This window comes from Salvelinus fontinalis, chromosome 35 (assembly GCF_029448725.1).
Source record: "Salvelinus fontinalis isolate EN_2023a chromosome 35, ASM2944872v1, whole genome shotgun sequence".
NCBI lineage: Eukaryota > Metazoa > Chordata > Actinopteri > Salmoniformes > Salmonidae > Salvelinus > Salvelinus fontinalis.
This window is the reverse complement of record NC_074699.1, coordinates 7,765,355-7,784,383: the sequence shown is the minus strand read 5'-3', so window position 1 is coordinate 7,784,383 and position 19,029 is coordinate 7,765,355. Positions and strand designations below refer to the sequence as shown.

General features: G+C 44.0%; 1 protein-coding gene across 2 annotated transcripts in view; it reads left to right on the top strand.

Moving 5' to 3' along the window:
• The window catches only part of fam184aa (family with sequence similarity 184 member Aa), a 60,070-nt gene that overhangs the window by 29,805 nt on the left and 11,236 nt on the right, over positions 1–19,029 (top strand). Inside the window, exons 9-15 of one of the 2 annotated variants that reach the window (XM_055899167.1) lie at positions 212–362; positions 2,456–2,668; positions 8,026–8,179; positions 12,289–12,416; positions 13,877–14,061; positions 15,497–15,643; positions 16,148–16,265. In XM_055899167.1, the coding sequence (XP_055755142.1) occupies positions 212–362; positions 2,456–2,668; positions 8,026–8,179; positions 12,289–12,416; positions 13,877–14,061; positions 15,497–15,643; positions 16,148–16,265 (1,096 nt within the window). Of the gene's footprint in view, positions 1–211; positions 363–2,455; positions 2,669–8,025; positions 8,180–12,288; positions 12,417–13,876; positions 14,062–15,496; positions 15,644–16,147; positions 16,287–19,029 lie in introns of both variants that reach the window. The other variant, XM_055899166.1, reaches the window with a different exon arrangement.

The window sequence follows — 19,029 nt, the reverse complement described above, 5'->3', positions numbered from 1 at the left end:
TTACCCACTCTTTCTATTGGGTTTACAAAGGCTATGTTTGACTTGTTGATCCAGTAGACCTTTCAAGCATTGGGCTGAAGTGTCTGGTGAATGAGTTTACCCAGTACGGCTGTGCAACCCAGAATCTGAGATGTAGTGTTTCAGGCTTCAGGATCATCAACGTCTCTCTTTCTCTCTCTCTACCCCTTCCTTCCCCTTACCCACTCTATAGGGAGGAGTTGAGGTTGCTGAAGGAGGATTTGACGGAGGAATATGAGGCCGACAGACAAGCCTCCTTGTCCCAGCTGTCACAGCAGAAGGAGCTGGAGTTGATGGCGGCCAGGGAGGGTTGGCAGAGGAAAGTGGAGGACCTGCTGGAACAGGTAGTGTAACACACTCCCTTTCGCATTGTCACGATTTTCAGTATCACAGTACTTTTGAGTAAGTAAGGAAAGAAAACATGAAGCAGACTGAATTTCCTGAGGAAAATGGTTTTAATGTTAACATGTGGATTTATGTTGTCACATTTGTTAATTTTTCAAGCTATAGCTCACCATTTTACTTTAATCAGGTTTGTAAATGACCATAGAGTTTAGTCTGTCTTGTTTTCTTTCTTTGCCATGGAAAATGTAGTATCATATCATCACGATACTGGGATTGTAACAACACTACAGCCTGTTGAACACGTCACACACTCACACTGCACCAAATACCATAGTTTCAGACTCCTAATTATCCTTACACTTCATAATATTCTAGCTACTTCCATTCCAGTCGGGAAGAACTTAAGTGTTTTATCTCGGGAACACTCAAGTTGCTTTTTCTACCGACTGTAGGATAAAAGGAACATGAGGTGTTAAGCACACTGGGTGGAGACCTGAATGGCAATGTGTCCAGCCTGAGACATGCCAGTTTAATCTTATCTTGATTATTGCCCAGTCATATGGTCTGGTGCTGCAAAGAAGGACATAGAAACACTTCAGCTGGCCCAGAACAGTCTTGCTCTTCAGAGGGCTGAAGTTTGCATGACGGTCTCTCTTGGCTAAAAGTATAGGAGAGACTGAATGGATCACTTCATTCCAAATTGTTTGCATAGTCAACTTACACACAGCACTGACACACACACTTACCCCACCAGACATGCCACATTTCACAGTCCTCAAATCCAGAACAAATTCGAACAAAAGAAAAACGTACATTATTATATAGAGTAGGGGTGTGAACGTTTAAATGTTAAAACGTTTAAACTAAGTTGGGATTCTTAATGTTAAGAAAAATCCATATCCGAAAGACAATGTGTATATATATTTTTATTTCACTTGATTAAAATCACAGTGCAGTTATCACAAAACATATTATTTTCTGTGTTATAGGATATAAAGGCCTGGGAAAGTTGTGTAATTCAAATAAAGCTGAAAATAGGCAAACTATTAGAGTTTTAGCAGCTAGAAAATAAGAAAAAAATACCCATCAAAATCTGTGACCACTCTTCGGAAAGGGGAGACTCTCACAACCCCCACAAGTGTCAGAAAGACTTGTCTGAAGTACTGTCGATGTGCCAACTTCTGTTTGGTAGCGCCCAAACCATTTCGGTTACAAACTAATGGGACCCCACTTTGGAAAGTAGAGATTCTCAAAGGTGCGTTTTGCTCTAGGACCCTCACAAGTGGGTCTTCCAAATGGACAATGACCCCAAGCATACTTCCAAAGTTGTGGCAAAATGGCTAAGGGCAACAAAGTCAAGGTATTGGAGTGACCATCACAAAGCCCTGACCTCAATCCTATAGAAAATTTGTGGGCAGAACTGAAAAAGCGTGTGCGAGCAAGGAGACCTACAACCCTGACTCAGTTATACCACCTCTGTCAGGAGGAATGGGCCAAAATTCACCCAACTTATTGTGGGCAGCTTGTGGAAGGCTACCCGACATGTTTGACCGAAGTTCAACAATTTAAAGGAAATGCTACCAAATACTAATTGAGTGTATGTAAACTTCTGACCCACTGGGAATGTGATGAAAGAAATAAAAGCTGAAATAAATCATTCTCTCTACTATTATTCTGACATTTCACATTCTTAAAATAAAGTGGTGATCTTAACTGACCTAAAACAGGGATAGGATAAAATCGCAGGAATTGGGAAAAACTGAGTTTGTGTGTATTTGATTAAGGTGTATGTAAACTTTTGACCTGAACTGTATATTTTATTCCCCTCTAGGTAGAGTGTTAAGATGACTTTGTAATGAAAAGCACTATATACAATAATAATTGTATATATATTTTTTTTTTTATTAATACACTGCAGGGGAAAAATTAAGACAAAGTGCACATTGATCATGGTTGTGTCCCAAATGTCACCCTATTTCCTATATAGTGCACCTTCTGACCAGGGCCCAAAGTAATGCAATACAGGGAATAGCGTGCCATTAGGGACACATAGCATATAACACACCCCTCCCTCTCATCCCTTTCTCTCCAGATCTCGCTGCTGAAGCAGAGTCTGGAGCTGCAGCTCTCCCAGTCCCAGGGCGCGCTGCAGCAGCTGCAGGCCCAGTTCAGCCAGGAGAGAGAGCACCTGAGCCATCAACTCCAGGAGCTGCAGCTGGAGCACCAGCGCAGGGAGCACCGGCTGCAGGAGGCTCAACGCTGCGCCCATGGCACACTGGAAGACGCCCGCCAGCACCAGCTCAGGGTGAGAGAATAATACACACACACACACACCCCTCATATATATTGTGCAATCAGAAGGTATTCATACCCCTTGACTTATTCCCCCAAAAATTGTGTTACAGCCTGAATTCAAAATTTATGACTAACATTTTATTTTATAACAAATGGGTTGAATACTTATTGACAAAATACATTTCAGATTTTCATGTTTAATTAATTGGTCAATGTTTTTGTCAAGGGGTGTGTATACTTTCTGAAGGCATTGTAAATACTTTGTACCCATACACATGCTCCATACACCTCACTCATTGACCATTGTTTCTCCAATAGTTTTTGTGGTATAAGACAGCATGTACTGTTAACCATCCCCTACTCTGTGTCTCCATATCCTATCAGATACTTAAATGTTTTACATTTGAGTCATTTAGCAGACGCTCCAGAGAGTAGTGAGTGCGTTCATTTTTGTACTGGTCCCCATGGGAATCAAACCCACAACCCTGGCGTTGCAAGTGCCATGCTCTACCAACTGAGCTACACAGGAGATATACATTGTCACTGTCACTCATCTGAAATGGTCACTGTGTCTCACTCTCCCTCTTTATCTCCCTCCCTCACTTTCTCCCCTCCCTTTTTATCTGCCTCTCTAGTACCTAGAGTAAATTCACTTTTAGCCAGTTTATTAGGTACACCACCCCGTTCATAAAAATGCTTTGGTCCTACAGACAGTGAGTCATGGGACCGCTATATAAAACAGACAGACAGGCATCGAGGCATTCAGTTACTGTTCGATTGAACGTTGGAATAGGCAAAACAAGTGACCTAAGGGACTTTGAGCTTGGTATGATCGTCAGTGCCAGGCGCGCCGGTTTTAGTATCTCAGAAACGGCCGGCTTCCTGGGCTTTTCATGTATGACAGTGTCTAGGGTGTACAGAGAAACATCCAGTCAGCGGCAGTCCTGTGGGCGAAAACAGCTCATTGATGAGAGAAGTCCAGTGGCCACGTGGTCACCAACACTGGACAATTGAGGACTGGAAAAACATTGCCTGAAAAATCCCGGTTCCTGTTACGTCATGCTTGATGAAAGAGTCAGCATTTGGCGTAAGCATCAGGAGTCCACTGCCTCGTCCTGCCTGGTGTCAACTGTACAGGCTGGTGGCGGTGGTATAATGGTGTGGGGAATGTTAGGTCCCTTGATACCATTTGAGCAACGTTTGAACGCCGCATCTTGTAGAAACCTTGCCCCGGAGAATACAGGCTGTTCTGGAGGTAAAGGGCGGGTCCAACCCGGTACTAGATGGGTGTACCTAATAAACCGAAACACTGAGTGTATTTCTCTTCTCTTTCTTATACCTCTCCATTTCCTCCAGCTGGCTCCTTCTCTCTCTTTTTCTGCCCCTCTCTTCTCCTAATTTATCTATACCCCTGCTCCCTTTCCTTTCTTCCACTCAGCCCCCTTCCTCGCTCCCTCTCTCCATTTAGTCCGTGTCCAGTTGGATTCATTCCCATTCCCACCCTTGTGTCCATGTCACCATCTGGATGTGTCCTCTGACCTTAAGCCTCAGTCACCAAACCAAACCACAGATCAGTGAGTTGGAAAAAACTGCAGTGCTGCTGCTACCAGACCTGCTGATGTAATGGCAAATAATCCCAATTGAAAACCACTGCTGAATTGTTGCCCGTTACAAGAATGTGGGCTTCTTCAAGAAAGACTTCCGGCTCTAAAGAAAAATCATGGAGTTGCAGGTATAGTAATTGGATTTCAAGTATGCATCAAAGCAGTATTTATATTGTAGTGTGAAACAAAAGGAAGTCTGTATAATAATTCAGATAATATTCTGTGTTTGCGCAGTAAGGATATTGTTTTTGTCGGAAACACACTTACTAACTTTGATTGAATTGGGATCTTAATAACTCTCCTGGCGTCTTACCTAACATATCAATCCATTTCATTTGTGAATACAGTGCAATACACCGTATCGACCAGCACCTGTTGGCAGTGTTATCAGGACTAACCTCCAGTAAATTTGATTGAACCCAGGAGAAAACCTTTGATGTAGAAAAAGCGGCATACAAAGGCTAACAGGCTCTATATTTGCCTCGCACCCATGCTGGGGCCTTGAAAGCTATACCTCTTAAGTTACTGTTCAATAAGGGTTAACAAAAAATGTTTTTTAAATCAACAGGCAGCTGCTTTTATATTAAAATGTATCTGGAGAAAAAAAATAGTTGTTCTTCATAGTCACAGTGCAGCGCTTGGTCAAAAAAAACAGCACATATTTCACTGAACAAAAATATAAACCGAACAAATTTTCCATATGCACAAAAAGCTTATTTTGGTGCACTAATTTGTTTATATCCCTGTTGGTGAGAATTTCTTCTTTGCCAAGATAATCCATCCACAATGACAGGTGTGGCATATCCAACAAGCTGATTAAACGGCGTGTTTATTGCATAGGTGCACTGTGTGCTAGGGACAATAATCGGCCACTCTAAAATGTGCAGTTTTGTCACACAACACAATGCCACAGAGGTCTCAAGTTTTGAGGGAGCGTGCAGTTGGCATGCTGTGTGTAGGTATGTCCACCAGAGCTGTTGCCATAGAATGTAATGTTAGTTTCTCTACCATAAGCCGCTTCCAATGTCATTTTAGAGAATTTGGCAATACGTCCAATCGGCCGCACAACAGCAGACCACGGCCAACCGGACAGCTGATAAAACTGTGGGTTTGCTAAACCTAAGAATTTCTGCACAAACTGTCAGAAACTGTCTGAGGGAAGCTCATCTGCATGCTCGTTATCCTCAACAGGGTCTTGACCTGACTGCAGTTTGGAGCTGTAACCGACCTCAGTCGGAAAATGCTCCCCTTCGATGGCCACTGGCACGCTGAAGAAGTGTGCTCTTCACGGATGAATCACGGTTTCAACTGTACAGGGCAGATGGCAGACAGTATGCGCTCGTGTGGGCGAGCGGTTTGCTGATGTCAACGTTGTGAAAATAGTCCCCCGTGGTGGCGGTGGGGTTATGGTATGGGCAGGCATAAGCTACAGACAACGAACACAATTACATTTTATCAATGGCAATTAGAATTTATCCTGATGCCTATTGTCATACCATTCATCCACCGTCATCACCTCATGTTTCAGGATGATAATGCACAGCCCCATGTCGCAAGGATCTGTACACAATTCCTGAAAACGGAAAATGTCCCATTTCTTCCATGGCCTGCATCCTCACCAGAAGTCACCTATTGAGCACATTGTGGATGCTCTGGAAGAACGTGTACAACAATTTATTCCAGTTCATGCCAATATCCAGAAACTTCACGCAGTCATTTAAGAGGAATGGGACAACATTCCACAGGCCACAATCAACAGCCTGATGTGTCGCGCTGCAAGAGGCAAATGGTTGTCACATCAGGTACCGACTGGTTTCTGATCCACACCCCTACCTTATTTTTAAAAGGTACTGTTTCTGTGACCAACAGATGCATATCTGTATTCCCAGTCATGTGAAATCCATAGATTAGGGCCTAATGAATTTATTTAAATTGACTGATTTCCTTCTATGAATGCGTGGCCATGCACGCCTCCAACTCAATCATCAAGTTTGCAGACGACACCACAGTTGTAGGCTTGATTACCAACAACAATGAGACAGCCTACAGGGAGGAGGTGAGGGCCCTCGGAGTGTGGTGTCAGGAAATAACCTCTCACTCAACATCAACAAAACAAAGGAGATGATCATGGACTTCAGGAAACAGCAGAGGGAACACAATGCATCACCGGGGGCAAACTACCAGCCCTCCAGGACACCAACAGCACCCGATGTCACAGGAAGGACAAAAATATCATCAAGGACAACAACCACCCGAGCAATTGCCTGTTCACCCCGCTCTCACCCAGAAGGCGAGGTCAGTACAGGTGCATCAAAGCTTTGAGCGAGAGACTGAAAAACAGCTTCTATCTCAAAGCCATGAGACTGTTAAACAGCCATGACTAACATAGAAAGGCTGCTGCCAATATACAGACTCAAATCTCTTGCCACTTTAGTAAATGTAATACATTAATTTAATAAAGGTATCACTAGTCACTTTAAATAACAACACATTAATAAGGTCTACAGATCCCACATTACTCATCTCATATGTATTTACTGTATTCTATACCACCTACTGCATCTTGCCTATGCCGCACGGCCATCGCTCATCCATATATTTATATGTACATATCCTTATTCATCCCTACATTTGTGTGTACAAGGTAGTCGTCGTGAATTTGTTAGATTACTTGTTAGATATTACTGCACTGTAAGAACTAGAAGAACAAGCATTTTGCTACACTAGCTTTAACATCTGTTAACCATGTGTATGTGACCAATACAATTTGATGTTTCGTGATAATATGTCTTATTGTGACGTCCCTGGCAATTCCCTGCCCTAATAATTATGGATATGAATATCATCCTCTTCATGGTGTTATCCTCAATAGGTACACAAAAAAGGTAGAAATATGAAATATCCTTCTTTTGATATGAACTATAACTCAATAAATCTTTGAAATTGTTGCATGTTGCGTTTATATTTTTGTTCAGTATAATTTGAGACACTAAAATGGTGGACAGTTGTTTACCTCATGGTAGTGGGCTGCTCTGTCCGTCAGCTCATCCATCTGTAATGTCAGCCTTTGTCACATCTTATTGTGATATTTGACATACAAATCTTAACATTGTGACCCGTTTCATACATCTGTTGTTTGTCATGTAGACTGAAGGAGGATGGACTTTGCTATAAAATGCTGTGGCTCAAAACAGCTCGTTGAGTTCTCAGTGATCACCTCCAGGGGTGATTACCAACCAGCTCCATTACGGAAGTAATTAAATAATAAAGTTTGATTGTTTTGAAGAAATCTAAAAGTCTCACCTTTTGATTACAATAATTTCACCACACTCCTCAAATATTGCCAAAATAGAGGATGGCATTACATAATCATGTAGCTTCACCCTGTAGATGAAGCTGCAGATCAGCAGCAGCAGCTGACTTGTGTGTCTGTTCTCAAAACTTGCAGGCGGATGAGTTTGCTGACACTCAGTCAGAATGCGCATAAGCTTTTCGTATGTTTTTCCTCCCCTCGCTCTGCTTGTTAGATATTATGCACATTCTAGAAAAACATTCTTGCTGTGTTTGCGCGTATATGCATTTACATATGTTTGAAAATATATTATGTAATTTTAGGTGATGTACTGTATGTGTTGCTACCATTTGTACAATGATTTGTTGAATGATTAAACACAGTGTGTGTGTGTGTGTGTGTGTGTGTGTGTGTGTGTGTGTGTGTGTGTGTGTGTGTGTGTGTGTGTGTGTGTGGTGGGGAGGGGTCTAGGCTTTGGAGGAGCGTTTGAAGCAGGAGCAGAGGGAGGAGGTGCTGTCGCTGAAAGATGCCCACAGACGCACACTGGACATCCTCAGACAGCAGTCAGAACAGGAGCTGCAGACGTTGCGCTTTGAATTGGAGGACGAAGGCAAGGCCATGCTGGGTAAGAGCCTCACACACTGGACAATTTTTTTAAAGAAGTGGGGCAGTACCACTCTCCACATATTTTTTTGTTTATTGGATAGGCTGGAGGTAGAGGTAGAACCCATGCGGCAGTGGTATATGTGATCCAGAGGCAACAGCTTAAACCGCAAGACAACCTTAAGCCACCGCGCTGAACTATTCGATCACAAAAGCCACCTATGAAAGAACACACACACACTCCCTCCACACACACACACACTCTCCAAAGCTCCTTTTAATGAACCAATGCATAATATTCAAAGTGATAATGAATGACGAGTGAGAGATACCTAATTGTAAATGTCTAACAGTTTATTATCAATGTAGCGGTGTACTACCTATCAATAATCAGGTGTCAGCAACAGGGGGCTCAATTTGGCTCACAAGTGATTTTATTTGCACAATTTATGTTGGGCAAATAAAAACACTAGGAATGCAGCTAGTAATGACTTTGATTTAGGATATTTCTTCTCAAATAATTCCTTTAATAAATAAAGTTATCTATTATCGTGTCCGGACCAAATCTGAACCAATTATAGGTCTATGTTTGGTTCAGATTTGGTCCAGACCAGCCTTGATTTCAACGTCCACAGATGTCTGGACCAGCATCGATTTGGCCCAAACATACAGTGGTTGCTCCACTAAAAGTTTTGTGGTTATGCTGCGGGACTTAGAGGTAATTTGTGGTTTAGTACGGTACCCTGCGTCACCACTTCATTGCTCCAGACCAGCGCAAGGGGGAGTTAGAGCACTGATTATGCTATTGGGTCCTACTGTTTCTCTGACAATGAATGGGCGACATAAACCTAAATAGAAACTGATCATTTTGCATGACTTCAGTATTACTTGGATTACTTGGATTACAGTATTACTCATCTCGCTCATCAACTCATCCTTGACCGCTGGCTACGTCCCTTCCGTCTTCAAGAGAGCGAGAGTTGCACCCCTTCTGAAAAAACCTACACTCGATCCCTCCGATGTCAACAACTACAGACCAGTATCCCTTCTTTCTTTTCTCTCCAAAACTCTTGAACGTGCCGTCCTTGGCCAGCTCTCCTGCTATCTCTCTCAGAATGACCTTCTTGATCCAAATCAGTCAGGTTTCAAGACTAGTCATTCAACTGAGACTGCTCTTCTCTGTGTCACAGAGGCGCTCCGCACTGCTAAAGCTAACTCTCTCTCCTCTGCTCTCATCCTTCTAGACCTATCGGCTGCCTTTGATACTGTGAACCATCAGATCCTCCTCTCCACCCTCTCCGAGCTGGGCATCTCCGGCGCGGCCCACGCTTGGATTGCGTCCTACCTGACAGGTCGCTCCTACCAGGTGGCGTGGCGAGAATCTGTCTCCGCACCACGTGCTCTCACCACTGGTGTCCCCCAGGGCTCTGTTCTAGGCCCTCTCCTATTCTCGCTATACACCAAGTCACTTGGCTCTGTCATATCCTCACATGGTCTCTCCTATCATTGCTATGCAGACGACACACAATTAATCTTCTCCTTTCCCCCCTCTGATAACCAGGTGGTGAATCGCATCTCTGCATGTCCGGCAGACATATCAGTGTGGATGACGGATCACCACCTCAAGCTGAACCTCGGCAAGACGGAGCTGCTCTTCCTCCCGGGGAAGGACTGCCCGTTCCATGATCTCGCCATCACGGTTGACAACTCCATTGTGTCCTCCTCCCAGAGTGCTAAGAACCTTGGCGTGATCCTGGACAACACCCTGTCGTTCTCAACTAACATCAAGGCGGTGACCCGTTCCTGTAGGTTCATGCTCTACAACATCCGCAGAGTACGACCCTGCCTCACACAGGAAGCGGCGCAGGTCCTAATCCAGGCACTTGTCATCTCCCGTCTGGATTACTGCAACTCGCTGTTGGCTGGGCTCCCTGCCTGTGCCATTAAACCCCTACAACTCATCCAGAACGCCGCAGCCCGTCTGGTGTTCAACTTTCCCAAGTTCTCTCACGTCACCCTGCTCCTCCGCTCTCTCCACTGGCTTCCAGTTGAAGCTCGCATCCGCTACAAGACCATGGTGCTTGCCTACGGAGCTGTGAGGGGAATGGCACCTCCGTACCTTCAGGCTCTGATCAGGCCCTACACCCAAACAAGGGCACTGCGTTCATCCACCTCTGGCCTGCTCGCCTCCCTACCTCTGAGGAAGTACAGTTCCCGCTCAGCCCAGTCAAAACTGTTCGCTGCTCTGGCACCCCAATGGTGGAACAAACTCCCTCACGACGCCAGGTCAGCGGAGTCAATCACCACCTTCCGGAGACACCTGAAACCCCACCTCTTTAAGGAATACCTAGGATAGGATAAAGTAATCCTTCTAACCCCCCCCCCCCCCTTAAAAGAGTTAGATGCACTATTGTAAAGTGGTTGTTCCACTGGATATCATAAGGTGAATGCACCAATTTGTAAGTCGCTCTGGATAAGAGCGTCTGCTAAATGACTTAAATGTAAATGTAAATTACTTACTAAAACTGTTGTTACACTAAGGTTTTTATTATTTTATTTTGTTAGGATTATTTAGCTCTTACTGTAGTAGTGTAGCCCGCTCCCGACCTGTCATGTTGTACAGCGCCTGAGTGGCGCAACGGTCTAAGACACTGCATAGCTGTGTTGCTACAGATGCTGGTTCAATACCCGTGCTGGCCTCGACTGGGAGACCCATGAGTTGACTGTAGGTTTTTGGTTTCCCTCTGTCTAAAAACATAAATAAATCATTCTAAATTACAAACTGGCTTTATTTACAAATTAGTAACAAGGTCTCAGTCCGTGTTCAAGAATGGTATTTTTCTCGCTCATTTTACGATATTCGAAAATGTAATCATTATCAATATGTTGCTATTTTTAAACAAAGCGATTTATTATTAATTTTGAATTATATAAAAGCCCTTTTGGATATTCTCAGATATATTATTAACCCTGTTATTAGCAGGACAGTATATTGGTCATTGCGCACAATGGGATTGCCTTACAGTTCTCCCGCTGTATCCACTTAAAGCGTGTGAGGTGCAAGGCACGAGTGCACGGGATGGTCCGCAGAGCAGCGCACAGAAGACGGACCTAGCCCATGGGAAGGGATAGGGGGGGTTGACCCCCACACCGCCACACTGGGTAGAACAGAGCAACACTTTAAGGGGGATTGTTCCCGCTGTTCTTAGTGCCAGTCTGCACGTTCAAACTTAAACAATGGAACTAATAATGGCATCTTTATGCTTTCGTTAATAAAAGAATGATAAAACTACTCTTTCAACGTGCCAATGTTTATTTAGTTATGGATCCATAATGAATTACTATGGGAATAAATATCACTGAATTACAATCCTCTAAGAGGGACTTTGCAATTAATTGCAATTCATGTGATCACTCTTCATAACATTTTGGAGTATATGCAAATTGCCATCATACAAACTGAGGCAGCAGACTTTGTGAAAATTAATATTTGTGTCATTCTCAAAACTTTTGGCCACGACTGTACTGTGTTCTTACAAAAAAAGGTTTTAAATTCTCTGGTACAGCCACTATTGAAGGCTGTCAAATGCAAATTCAAGGTATTGGAGTGGCATCACAAAGCCCTGATGTCAATCCTATAGAAAATTTGTGGGCAGAATTGAAAAAGCGTGTGAGAGCAAGGAGGCCTACAAACCTGACTCAGTTACACCAGCTCTGTCAGGAGGAATGGGCCAAAATTCACCCAACTTATTGTGGGAAGCTTGTCGAAGGCAACCTGAAATGTTTGACCGAAGTTCTGTCCCGCTGGGAACGTGCTGAAATAAATTATTCTCTCTACTATTATTCTGACCTTTCACATTTTTTAAATAAAGTGGTGATCCTAACTGACCTAAGACATGGAATTTTGACTCTGATTAAATGTCAGGAATTCTGAAAAACTGAGTTCAAATGTATTTGGCTAAGGTGTATGTGGACTTCAGACTTCAACTGTATGTACGATTGAAATTTAGCCATCGAAACGATGACCAAAATAATATTTTGTTTCAAAGTAAAATATGTATTTTCAACGCCAAGCTCTACCAATTGAGCCTCACGGGACTTTCATGTTCCCCTCCTCTTCCTCCCCTGTAGCATCCCTGCGCTCTGAGCTGAACCACCTCCATGCAACAGCCATAGAGCATCTGCGCCAGATCCACCTGAAGGATAACACTGCTGCCAAACTGGAGCTACAGGGTGCTCTGGAGCAGAGTCAGCAACAGGTCAGTCCGGAGTTGACACTTTTTGCTGCTTGAGGTAGAAGTTGCCCCTAACCACACTCTTAATCATAACCATAACAATTTGGGGGTGGTGAAATTATATCTGGGGGTGTATGTATTACACGTCTCATAGTAGGAGTTCTGATCTAGGATAAGTTTTGCCTGATCCTAGATTAGTACTCTTACTTTGAGATGCTTGATTCACATGGCCCCTGACTTTCTATCAGCGCCTAGAAAGGACCAGAGGAGGACTTTTAGGGTTTGTTTGTGCTTATTTTTAAAATAAATTGTTATTTGGGACTCATTCCTTGGGAGCTGAAGCTCACTGTTTGCCAAGCATCTGTGATGTAGCCCAAAAAATATTATAATTATATTTGAAATACAACAGCTTGCGATCACATCGTGTGCATATCATATACAGACTGAGACTGCGTTTTGAAAAATAAATGCTGCTTTCGGTGTTGCTTTTTGCATTGGCAAACGGGGGTATGCAGTAACACAAACATAATAGGGCAGGATGATACTAAGTCGTACAGATAAGCAAACTGCCCAGAGGTCCAAGATTACCCATTTTCTCATAGTCTGTGCTTTAATCTTTAGGGTGAATCATAATACATAAGTGAAGAACAACAAAGAATCTGGAAGGTTCCATGTGTGTACACATTTTTATACATGTTTCTGAGCACTCCGGTTGCATAATTTTCCTATGTTGGACCACACTCTCTCTTTCCCCGTCTCTCTCTCTTTCCTTCCCTTGCTCTCTCTTTATTTCTCAGAAATACAAGGACAACTCATTTCAGTTCATTGAGGGTGCTACATCTTTTAACATGACCCACTTAAAAATGTAGACTGCGCCTTAGGGCTGACATCTACTCATGCCTCTTCCAAGCAGCTTCTACAACATCTCTTCCAAATTAAACTAATTAGATAGAGGGTCCCAAATCAAATATTTCTACATTGGGACACAGTCTGTAAACCGCTTTAGAAATGATGAAGTGTTGTTGTAACCATATTGTTTTGAATAATACCTGGCTGTCACAAACTCACATCAATGAAGACAAAGAGGGGAAATAAGTTTGCTTCTTGGTGCAACCCTACATTTACACACACTCATAGTGTATAGTGGATGTGATGATGCAGATTATTGTATAGCTGCTGGTAAAAGGTATACTGGCAATTGCTACTGAATTGGCTGTAGCAAAGTTGTGGAACTATTTATTGATGGAATCAAACCAGCCCCCCTATGTTTTTAGAGCAGATGTACTAAGCTCTGTACCAATAGGATTAATTCGCTTTGATAGCTATCCCTAGAGTTGGGATCCTAAAAAAGTACCTGAAAATGTGGGATTGTTTTCATTCTTGAATTGGAATTTAAATTCTAGTCCTGAATTGACTGAATTAGAATGGAATTGTCACCCCAACAATTATGATTGTCTTCATTATCTTGTCTGACTTGGAACCAGGAGGAGGACCTGCTGGGTAGTATATCAGACCTGCAGCAGGAGGTGTCCTGCAGAACCAACCGTATCACAGACCTGGACCACGAGATCCACTCCCTCAATGAGACCATCAGCACCCTCACCAGAGAGCTGGAGCTCAAGGGCAAAGAGGTTCTCCGAGTCCGCAGCGAGGCCAACCAGCAGATCAGGTACTGGGACCCATTTAACTGGCATCTATTTATAGTGACCCCTAAGGGAGTGAGGGAGTACCCAGGTCTTCCAAACCTCTCAGTATATGTCGACCCTCATGGTCTTAGAAATGCTAGATTGACATGAGAAATAGTATTATATTAGTCCAACGCTCTAACCACGCTGCCGCCCCAGATGTCCTTTGGGTGGTGGACCATTGTTGATACACACGGGAAACTGTTGAGCGTGAAAAACCCAGCAGCGTTGTAGTTCTTCAGACACACTCAAACCGGTGCAACTGGCACCTACTACCATACCCCGTTCAAAGGCACTTCAATGTTTTGTCTTGCCCATTCACCCTCTGAGTAGCACACATACACACTCCATGTCTCAAGGCTTAAAAGTCCTCCTTTAACTTGTCTCCTCCCCTTCATCTACACTGATGGAAGTGGATTTAACAGATGACATCAATAAGGGATCATGGCTTTGGTACTATTTTCAATATGTGGTACATTTTCATAACATTTAGTACAAAAACTCTAAACTGGTCACCCTTGTAACACAGCCAGTCTTTCATTGAAAGCATGTCATTGTGCGTTAATTTGAATAGTAAACATCTCTCACCACACAACCATTGATTCAAATATGTTTATTGTGAAACGTAATGAGAACATTGGTTTATTCACCAAAACACAACACAATGAGATCTTTTCAATTTAGTCGTTTTAACTACCAGTTCATCCAATAGCAAACAATGCACGATACGTGTTTCAAATAACCCTGAGATGTGCTGAAAGTATTATGCTACGGTACTGTACATTGCAGTAGATTACACCTGTTTTTGCTTTGTCATTATGGGGCATTGTGTGTAGATTGATGAGGGGGGAAAAAACAATTGAATCATTTTTTAGGCTGTAACGTAACAAAATGTGGGAAAAGGAAAGGGATTGAATACTTTCCGAATGCACTGTATGTACCCAGAGATAACTGAAGATCTCGATCTCTGGCATAATGCTATGCTCTGTGGCTAGAATGATTGACGTGATTGTGGCCATCCTATAGTATTCATTATATAAATAAATTCCCAGGACATGGCAGGTGTATCTTTTGGAGGTGACTAACATACACATCCCTCTTTTATTCCACTTGAATTCTACAACGTCCACAACCAGTTAAGCAGAGACTTTATTGCAGTTTGGATCTGGGGAGCGGTAGTGTTGTGTTTGGATAAATTCCATGATTAGATATGGGAAGAGAGGTAAAAATCTCATAGGAGTGAGTGCCTGTTATATAAATGCATTATTGTTATTTTTAGCTTGCTTTAATTAGTTACTCATCTTTATTGACTGGAGAGTGTACAGACACTCATTTTAACATAGTTTAGCTGCCAAGCGTTGTTTACATTCAGCCACTGGGGGTATGTGACTGACCTCTGTCTCTCTCTCTGTGCCTCAGGGCTCACGAACAGGACCTGACAAAGAGACATGAGAGAGAGCTGGGGGAGCTGAGTGCTGTTCACCATAGAGAGACTCAGATCATGCTCTCAGACTTCAACAAAGCCCAGGAGCTACTGAAGGACAAGATCTCTGCCCTCCAGATACTGTTAGGGGTGTGTGTGTGTGTGTGTGTGTGTGTGTGTGTGTGTGTGTGTGTGTGTGTGTGTGTGTGGTGTGTGTGTGAGAGAGAGAGAGCAATCAAAAGCCAGGGATCTCACCTCAAATGTTATTTTTATCTGATAACGTGTGCTAGAATGTTATGCCACTGTTGAAATGTTGATTAGACAGATCCTCCCCCATTGTTCTGCTTACATACTTAATGCCATCTATGGTGACCTAATTTAGATGCTTCTACGCCTGCACACCTGCGTGCTTCTACACCTGCATTGCTTGCCGTTTGGGGTTTTAGGCTGGGTTTCTGTACAGCACTTCGAGATATCAGCTGATGTAAGAAGGGCTATATAAATACATTTGTTTTAATTAAGATAACCTTCAATGTGTGCGCCATCTAGATGCCATACAAGGTACTGCGTGGCGTCTACTAGGCAATTTGATACTTTTATGGTTATCTAATGCAGATTTTATGTTTTGATGTGTCACCCTGGTCTAGATTGGAGGGGACAGAAGATAAGTTTCGGAACAGAGAGAGTCGTCATGAGGACCTACGGGTCATTGCTGAGCTCAAGGACATGGTGACAGAGCGAGAGGCCCTTGTCAAGAAACTGGTGGTGGGTGGTCAACTCAAGGGCGTAGGTTTCACTTGAACATTGGGGGGGGGGGAAATAAACAGCAAATTCACTTCATGGTGACTTTAAATAAATTTGACTAGGGGAGACATTGACATTGCTACCATCCAATTAATCCTGTTATAGTTGTATGCAATTACACAATTCCATTTTTGAGATCTGCCCCTGACACAGTAGAATTCAGTAGAAAAGTAATTCTCAGGGAATGGGTGGTGGTTGGTCACCGAACAAGACACCTTCACGGAACAAAGTAATTTCCATTTGGTTGGGCGCTGTTGTGGAAGTATGTTCCCTGGACATTATTTTCACATTATTGTGTTATTCCACGAGTAAATTTTGGGTCCTTTAATTTGGTCAAAAATAACAATTTCGGGCCTCCCGGGTGGCGCAGTGGTCTAGGGCACTGCATCGCAGTGCTAGCTGCGCCACCAGAGTCTCTGGGTTCGCGCCCAGGCTCTGTCGCAGCCGGCCGCAACCGGGAGGTCCGTGGGGCGACGCACAATTGGCATAGCGTCGTCCGGGTTAGGGAGGGTTTGGCCGGTAGGGATATCCTTGTCTCATCGCGCTCCAGCGGCTCCTGTGGCGGGGCGGGCGCAGTGCGCGCTAACCAAGGGGGCCAGGTACACGGTGTTTCCTCCGACACATTGGTGCGGCTGGCTTCCGGGTTGGAGGCGCGCTGTGTTAAGAAGCAGTGCGGCTTGGTTGGGTTGTGCTTCGGAGGACGCATGGCTTTCGACCTTCGTCTCTCCTGAGCCCGTACGGGAGTTGTAGCGATGAGACAAGATAGTAATTACTAGCGATTGGATACCACGAAAATTGGGGAGAAAAATGGGATAAAAAAATAAATAAAAGAACAAATTCACCTAATTTGAACATTCTGTCACAAAGAGCACATGTTCAACTTCATGACAAACATACTTTCCCCATCTCAAGAGGTAAAATAAAAAGACATTTTTAAAAAAGTGACAAACTGACAGGGTTGACAATTTTTATCTTAGATTTCATTTCCCCTTGTGACAAAGGAAATAGAAAGTTGTTGTGTTCCCTTTGTTGTTGAAATTGTTAAAACATTTTTAGCTTATCTATCTATGGGCAACAGCGTTGACGTGTTATGCTAGCTGGGCCCAGTTTTCTGCCACAAAACACCAGAAAATGGCATAAAGATTAGAACCAGCTCAACTGCTTCTGCATTATGATTTAGCTATTAGATGATCAATGTTTGTTTTGACAAAAAGATTTTAAAGAAATACGAGAGTTCACGTTACAGGATTGACCTTTAAAGCTGGTATCCCAGCGGTTAGAGCGTTGCGACAGTAACGAAACGGTCGCTTATTAGAATCGCTGAGCCGGCAAGGAGGAAAAACTTGCCATTCTGCCCTTGAGCAAGGCAGTTAAACCCCACAACAACTGCTCCCCGGGCACCGATGACCTGGACGTCGATTAAGGCAGCCCCCCGCACCCCTCTAATTCAGAGGGGTGTAACGGGAGACGCTCTCCTCATCCTCAGATGAGGTGAGGAGAGAAGGATCCTCAGACCAAAACGCAGGCTTTGGGAAATAAGCCATCTTTATTATAACAACGATGATGGCAAACACGAAACGAAACAAACACTTTCCAAACTACAAAATAACAAAACGACGTTGACGAGACCTGAACATAAACTTACATAACTAAACATAAACTTACGTACAGGTAACAGACGACATCGAAACGAAAACGAAACAAACAAACGCTACAGTCCTATGTGGTACGAACATAACATACGGACACAGGAGACAATCACCCACAAACAAACAGTGAGAATGCCCTACCTAAATATGACTCTTAATTAGAGGCAAACGCAAACCACCTGCCTCTAATCAAGAGCCATACCAGGCAAACCAAAACCAACATAGAAACAGAAAACATAGAATGCCCACCCAACCTCACGTCCTGACCAACTAACACACAAAAACTAACATAAATAGGTCAGGAACGTGACAGTACCCCCCCCCACAAGGTGCGAACTCCGGACGCACCAGCACAAAGTCTAGGGGAGGGTCTGGGTGGGCATCTAACCACGGTGGTGGTTCAGGCTCGGGGCGCGGTTCCCACCCCACCATAATCCATCCTAACTTCCTCCCTCCAAGAATGTCCACCCTCTTTTGACCCCCACAAAATCCCCTTAACAACATATCTAATAGGGACAACACCGGGACAGAGAGATAAATCAAGAAAGAGGGATAGATAAGAATATAGAGATAGATGAAGATAGAGAGGGAGATTAGGATAGAGGGGCAACTCCGGACTGAAAGGCAGCTCCGGACAGAGAGACAGCTCTGGACTGATGGGCAGTTCTGGGTATCCAGCCTTTTCAGGCTGAAGGGCAGCTCATGGCTGACTGACGAATCTCGATGCTCATGGCTGGCTGACGGCTCTCGACGCTCATGGCAGGCTGACGGCTCTCGACGCTCATGGCAGGCTGACGGCTCTCGACGCTCATGGCAGGCTGACGGCTCTCGACGCTCATGGCAGGCTGACGGCTCTCGACGCTCATGGCAGGCTGACGGCTCTCGACGCTCATGGCAGGCTGACGGCTCTCGACGCTCATGGCAGGCTGACGGCTCTCGACGCTCATGGCAGGCTGACGGCTCTCGACGCTCATGGCAGGCTGACGGCTCTGGCTGCTCATGGCGCTCTGACGGCTCTGGCTGCTCATGGCTCTCTGACGGCTCTGGCTGCTCATGGCTCTCTGACGGCTCTGGCT